The sequence below is a fragment of the Copadichromis virginalis genome, linkage group LG22, assembly GCF_057382275.1.
Source record: "Copadichromis virginalis isolate Kocher_CV1m ecotype Utaka linkage group LG22, C_Virginalis_male_GT1.1, whole genome shotgun sequence".
NCBI lineage: Eukaryota > Metazoa > Chordata > Actinopteri > Cichliformes > Cichlidae > Copadichromis > Copadichromis virginalis.
The window spans coordinates 9,036,399-9,043,502 of record NC_140638.1 but is presented as its reverse complement, the minus strand read 5'-3'; the positions used below and the strand labels follow the sequence as shown (position 1 = coordinate 9,043,502).

The following is a 7,104-nucleotide window of genomic DNA, read 5'->3' as shown; positions in this document are numbered from 1 at the left end:
GTTGGCCCCCAAGAGTCTAAAATCTAAATATGTGTGGTTCATTATCATGTATGATGAAGAACGGTAACGTGTTTTCCTTGAAATATAATGAAATTAAATAAAAATGCACAATGCATCAGCTGCTATTGGCCCTGCTGACTGATCTCAGCAGCTATAATCACTGATGCAGGGCCAGTATTTATCTGGTGCATCCCATCCATTTTGAGCTAGCCAGACATGAAAAATTTATGGAAAGAGCTTTATTTAAAAGAAGAAGAAATAATGACAACAAAAACCAGTATCTGACAAGTTGATATAAATTGGCCCCGAAAATCGACTAATCGTTGCAGTTTGAGTGCCAAGATGACACTTTTCTCAAAAGCAGAGTTATCTTTACGTTTTGTTTTTTCCCCCTGGAGGGTTTTTCCTCTATTTGGATTTGCAGGTGGTGATGTTGACATCTTTGTTTATTTTTCAACTTTTAGTCCGTCATTGACGTCTCTGCACTGCTGTTATTGTTGGACACCCAGCCCCACGCAGGCTGTTGCTCATCTCAAACCTTCAGTTTACTTTAACACACATGAAGCCTTCAGGTTTCATCCCTTGGACCAAACCCATGTGCCTGGTCGGGGTGAGTGCTGACGCTCTCCTTGCCACGTGTCACCAGAATCAGCTGCTATAAGAGGAGTTTTATTTAATATTTCAGCAGATAAACATAAATACTGTATATTTATACACAAAAAGCAAAAAGGATATTTTACTGCACTTAACAGAAATTCACGGGGGAGAGAAGTGCTCGTTAGGTTTCTTTATGTTTGGCCGAGGCTGTTTCTTAATGTCAGACATTACCAGCATTTCTTTTAGTTGTTTTTGTTTTGGGGGGGTTGTTTGCTTTTTACTTGAACAATAGCAAAAGTAATGGCGGGCATATTTAACGTTGTTTGCTGGTGCTCTGGTCGTCTCTGTAAGTTGACCTTTAGACAGCCTTATTACAGGAACCCCCTTCTCCACTAGTGATGCCACAGGACTTCAGATGCCTTTTTTTTTTTTTTTCCCCTTTTAAAGAAAAAAAAAAACATATTTATATTTACATTTAATAATGAAATACATGTATTGCTTATTTTTCTAACAAAGTCCTATTTAAAGCAGAAGCCTAATAACGTAGAGGTCTGCGATAACTTTCCAAATTTAGGTTTATGTATGTGATCGAGGTTTGTCTTGTCATAGAGCGATCAGATGAATCCTCAGCCCTCCGCACTCTGTTTGTGTTATCATCTCAAAAGCTCATCTGAGAAGCTTTAGGACATTGATTTTTATTCATATACTAAACCTTTTATTTTGCATATTAATGAGAGGAGGCTTTATTTTTGGGGGGTTTTCCTGTCCGTTACAGACTGTGCCTTTTTCTGATGGTGCTGGAAAAAAAATGTTCAAAGTGTGCTGAGCCCAGAGTCTACATTAATACGTATATATTAATACCTGGAAATACTGTAATGTGTGTGGATACCTCTGACATGTATGCCAAGAACACAAAAATATGCAGAATTTATCCGTTTTGAGCTGACAGGACCAAAAGGCCTGCAGGGATTGGTTTATTGAACGGGCACTCGAGCACAACCTAAAACCAAACATTTTTCAGTAATACAAATCATAACTTGGGCGAGTGGGTTGGGTAAGAAGCACTCATGACTCGTAGGCAACGAATATCTCAGTGTAGACATGATGTAGCATATTTATTTATTTCTGTGAGGCGTACTGCATGTTGTCATCGGTTGGCGTTTTGTGTGTTCATTCTTAAATGGACAGCAATAATGAAGCAGCTGTAAAATTTCTGTGCAATCGGTTTGGCCGGCCTTCCTTTTTCTCCGTGTTTGCGTGTCTCTGTATGAAAACTTCATTTTGTTTTCGAATGCGAAGTTCAGACGTTTACAGACTTGGACAAAGAGCTTTTGTTTCTCCACGAGTGCCCGTCTCCCATGTTAAGGGATTCCCCACAAAATGAATGAATCTTTAGATGCCTCTGAAGGTTGGCTGCATATCATTCTTGAAGGAAAAAAAAATTTGAGTTTGAAAATGTTTTGTTTTTTTTTTCTTAATTTATGATATTAATAAGTACAACTGTATGTTAAAGGACTTTTAAAGTTTGTCTTAACACTCACCTGATCTTGGTCCTAAGTTGAGCCTTTTTTCTTTTTTTTTCTTTTTTTTAATTTGTCATATTTAATTTTTGGAATAAATACTCTATGTATAAAAGTCGTGTTGCTGTCGTGATTTGAAGAAAGTGTCACATCCAGTCTTTGTTTCCAAACATCACACTGAGGCTTTTTGCAAAATCTGAGACGCATGAGTCTAAGGAGAGCTACTTCTGTCCTTCTTAGCTTTAAGCTGAGGCTGATTCTCCAATAATGGCTTTACTTCCACCACCTGACTGCTAGACTAAAAACTGAAGGGAGCCCTCGGTCATCAGTGAAACACAAAGTGCTGTTGCATCCAAATATGGATGGACTTGCCCTTTCTTTGTAAATCAAGGTGTTGCTCTTTGCAGAAACATTACAAATACTATGTTGTTGTTATTGTGATATCGAAAAATGCTGCTGTAAAATAAATCCCATTAGCTGCAGTCCTAGCTAAACTAATAAACTAGCTGAGCTCTTGGTATGCACTAGTATCTTACTACGCAAGTAATTAAGTAGTAATAAAAGCAGTCCAGAGCAAATGTTTTCAAAATGTATTTCCAGTTTTCTTTTAAACACGTTAGTATTTTTACAGTGCATTATTTGTGTTTGAGGTATTTCTACATCCATGCAAAAACCATGTAAGTAGTACTCGAACACACCTGCTTCCAGCATTCAGCCTGACGGCTCAAAATAAACTGTTTGTGCACACTGAGTGCAGTGTATACTTGGATACGATAAAGGGCTATGAGCTGTGTGCATCTCTGCACCTGCGCACGAGTGCGGTGTTCATTATTATTGACAGGAAATGGCCTGAAGTCGGTTATCAGTTACTGTCTGAAGTCTCTGCAGAGCACAAATACACACACTTTATAACTGTGTCACTACATCCATGTTTAATCTGTGTCTACACTTCCGGGCCGTCTGTGCTCATAACTTCATATTAGCTCAGCAATGTACAGTCTCTCCGCTTCCTGCCTATATGGTCTAACGTGGGTTTTTTAATTGCTTTATCTCTATAAAACACTTATCTTTAATTAAACGGTGTCCTTGTTGAACTCTGAGTGACATGAGTACAGAACAGTGTATACAGCAGGTGCTCTGAAGGGCCCGTTTCCTGCTACATTTATAGCCAAAAGACAGACGGAGTGCACCTTTAGCCTCTGAGTAAAGATAAACAAAAAGATAATAAGCTTTAACTTTATAACAGTCTGGACCTCCATAGATTACCATTCCACCTGAGCAAATAACTAAAAACAAACAAAACACCTTTTTAGCTATTACTGTATTTAAAGTGTAATGATAAAGAAGTGTTCTTTTTCATCATTAAAATAATAACTTTCATTTTCAAAAGCTGGTCCACAGATCTCAACCAATCCAAAATGGGCTTCCACAGGGCTCCGTCCTTGGCGCACTTATTTTTGCATTTTTCTAATAAGTTATTTCTCCTACTCAATTTTTCAGCATTTTATCCACCTAAAAAAAGACAAAACTTCATTTAAAATACATTATCCTCCTTTGGAGAGTTTTGAAACATTTATCAGAGTTTGTTTTCATAGCTTCTTATTTCTTTGGTTGTGTAGTTCTACTAGTTTGGTTTGCAGACTGTGTTTATATCTAATTGTTTTCATTTTCTCAGATCTTAATCACAATAAGACCTGATTCAGGGGGGAAAATAATAATTACTGTATTTTTAGGAGATAAAACTAATCTACTAAACCAGATTTTTCTTTAGCTCTTATTTAAAGTCCTATTTAAGTTGGTAACGAAATACTATGGTCATTTATGACATCAGTTTATAAAATCAACAGTAACACAGTTAACACACATGACAATACAGAAATTAATTCATATCACTCAAACTCAGCTTTAAATATTTTACCTTAAATAAATTAAACCACTGACACCAACAGGAACTGACTCAGTCTCACAGTGGAACAACATTTCCTGGCTTTTCATTTTGTCCATATCTTTTGTATAAAATAAATACGTTCAGAATTTCTCTAGAACTTTCAAGAAGGTTCCGCTTTCTTGTATTTTTCAGTTTCTGGTTTCTGTTGAGGACGGTGTTGAGTCTCTTCACACCGCAGGATGTGCAGCTTTGCTGTGATGTTCCTGAAGCAGTGCTTTAACATGCTTCTAACGGCTGACGAGGACAAGTAGAAGATAAATGGATCCAGGCAGGCATTTAAGGTGCTGGAAAGCAACGCCACAGTCCTCCACTCCTGATTCTCCTTATTGACAAAGCCTACCACATGGGAGATGTTGTAAGGACCAAAACAGACGCAGAATACGATCAGTGTGCCAAGAGCCAGACCAATGCATCGCAGCCTCCGCCGCCTGCTGATATTTGGGAGACGGGACAGGATAAGGATTAGGTTGACGTAGCAGAAGCAGCAGATGATGAAGGGGATGCAGAAGAGGACGAGGAAGAGCTCGAGGCGGAACGGCAGCAGGATTGCAAGCTCTTTGTCGGAGAAATTCAGGTAGCAGCTAGGTGGAGGTGTGGCGGGAGTGCTGCCATTGGTGTGTCTCCACTGGAGGTAAGGCATGATGTAGACGACGATGAGGTTCAGAGACGTTAGCAACCAGAACATGACACAGGCCAACAAAGCATAACGAGGCCGCCGATGGAGGGAATGCCTGATGGGGTGGGCGACCCCTAGGTAACGCTCCACACTCACGGCGGTGAGCAGCAGGGTGCTGTTGTAGATGGTGACATAGAAGAGAAACCCAGTGAAGGGACAGAGGGAGTAGGGCAGCAACCACTCCATGTCATCAAAGGCCTCCTTCATTTTAAAAGGCAGCAAAGCCAGGAGAATCAGGTCGGAGATGGTCAGGTTGAGGAGGAGGATGTCTATCGGGGTTGGCTTGCGATACACCTTGCGGCAGAAGGTACCAAATGCCAGGATGTTGGCGGGAACTCCCATGAGGAAGGTGATAATGTAGACAGAAAGCAACAGATTGTATGCCATGGTGTCTTCTTAGGGACACACTCTCACAGACACTGCAGGGAGGAAGAAAGCAAGTTGTGATCAAGTAGCACCAAAGACTCAGAAACAGCTCATACTTACATTTTTCTTAACTTTACATCAGAAAGAAAGAAAGCTTAATAGAAAAACAGCTAATATATTTCATCTGCCATAGAGATGTGAATGTTTATATAACTCCATGCATCAATATTAATAAGTCAGTTTATCTTGTTTGCAAAGGAAACCAGTTCTTGTCTTTTGCATTTGTTTGTTTGTTTGTTTTTTAAGCTAAAATGTTTAAAAAATACACAAAAGAAGGTTTTTCAGAAAGTCATCAGCCTGCTCTTTCCTTGCCACTACCAGGTAAAGGCACTGAACTTTGGCTTTAAACACAGAACAAATCAAGCAGCGGTCACAACAGCACATTATCTTCTCTAAAGCTTCACACGCTCTTTGACATCAGATTCAAACATTTGCAAATAATAATTTCCGTAAAAGAAAAGAAAAAAATCCACAGTGGAATATTCTAACACATCAGTTGATTGCTACCTTACCATCTAGAAAACATTTAAATTTAAAGATGCACAAATTTGTTTTTTCTTATTTAAAAGTAGAACTTCAGAATTAGTGTGGTGTATGAAGTGTCAAAGTTTTTTCTGGGAAACAAAAAAAAAAAGGAACTGGAGCAACTGGTGAGCTCTCTGCTACAGAGGAATAAAATACTTTTTATTCTTCTTTGCAATCAGAAAGAAACTCCCCCAAACTTTCTAACCACACAGACTTTTAAAGCTGACTGTTAAAAAGTAACAAACATCTGAGTCCATTTGGCTCAGATTTACCTGCAACATCTTATTGTCAAAGAAATGGAGAAAGTGGGACAAAATTTCTGCATATAAAGACATCCAGAAATAAAATACGCCCCGTCCGAAGTTAGCTGGAGATAAACTCACCTCACTCAGGCTTTGAAATCCAGCCTCTCCATCACAGAGTGCTCTGTAGTGCTGCAGCTCTCTTCACCTCTTGGAAACAGACTGTTTGATCACATCACAAGACTGCCCCTAATATTGTCATCCTTCTGCGCCTACAGTCTCTCCTTTGCCAGCGGAAATTTAATAAACTTCTGGACATTTCGTTCTCACCATTCTCCAAACATCATCTCCCAGCAACCGCTGAGAAGCTCGGCGCAGCGTAGGTGGAAATGATTAATCAGAACTTCTCGTGTAAAAGGCCAAGGCACAAACAAAGAGAAGAGGAAGATTGTTTCCTCTCTCTGCTCTGCTGCGACCAGAGAAGAGAATTTACCTTTTTTTAAAAAGCAAATTTTTTTTTTCTATATCAACACATTTTGGCAAAATGCTGCAGTTTTGCAGAGGAAGCTACACTTTCCTTTTCTTCATTTTTTCGTTGTCGGATCCCACAAAAAGATCTGTAAGTGCATTAAACTACAAGATACCTAATTTTGAAATCCAAGTCAAAATAAAAAAGAAGCCATAAAAGTGCTTCTTTTTGAGCCACCCCTGATTTCTTTAAGTTTTCTTCAAGTTTTATCTTTCAAAGTTTTTCTTTCAGTCCAGTCCTTGTGCCTAACCATTTTCAGAGGGAGGAGTGTTTAGTTTATTTGTGTTTTGTTCTCTTGTTTTCTTTTAACACTGACCTATGAGTCATTCAAGCAGAAGAAGGCACCAAATTCAGGAGATGAACCAGTGTTGTGTTTACACAACTAGTTTTTAATTGTTTCACTAGGGAGCGCTGATCCATTTACTCTTTGCCAAACCCCCATCAGAAATAGTCTCAGCTCTTAGGCTGCCAGTCTTAAAGGAGGGAAAAGGGGAGAAAAAGCACAGGTGTGCCAAATTACACAACAACTGGTCTGAAAATCAGTTGAAGCAAGTGCGATAGAGTGATGAATCCAAATTTTGTACATCGTATTTCCATTTTATGGCACGATGACTGTCCAAACTCACAACTGTTATCCCAGC

The 7,104-nt window shown here is 39.1% G+C and overlaps 1 protein-coding gene across 1 annotated transcript; it reads right to left on the bottom strand.

Annotated features, from left to right (window-relative positions):
* Positions 1 to 4,165: 4,165 nt before the first annotated feature.
* Positions 4,166 to 5,149, bottom strand: LOC146682684 (free fatty acid receptor 3-like). Its single transcript, XM_085447050.1, has one exon. It carries the CDS (start codon positions 5,126 to 5,128, stop codon positions 4,166 to 4,168), a length of 963 nt encoding a protein of 320 aa, XP_085303176.1. The 5' UTR covers positions 5,129 to 5,149.
* Positions 5,150 to 7,104: the final 1,955 nt, after the last annotated feature.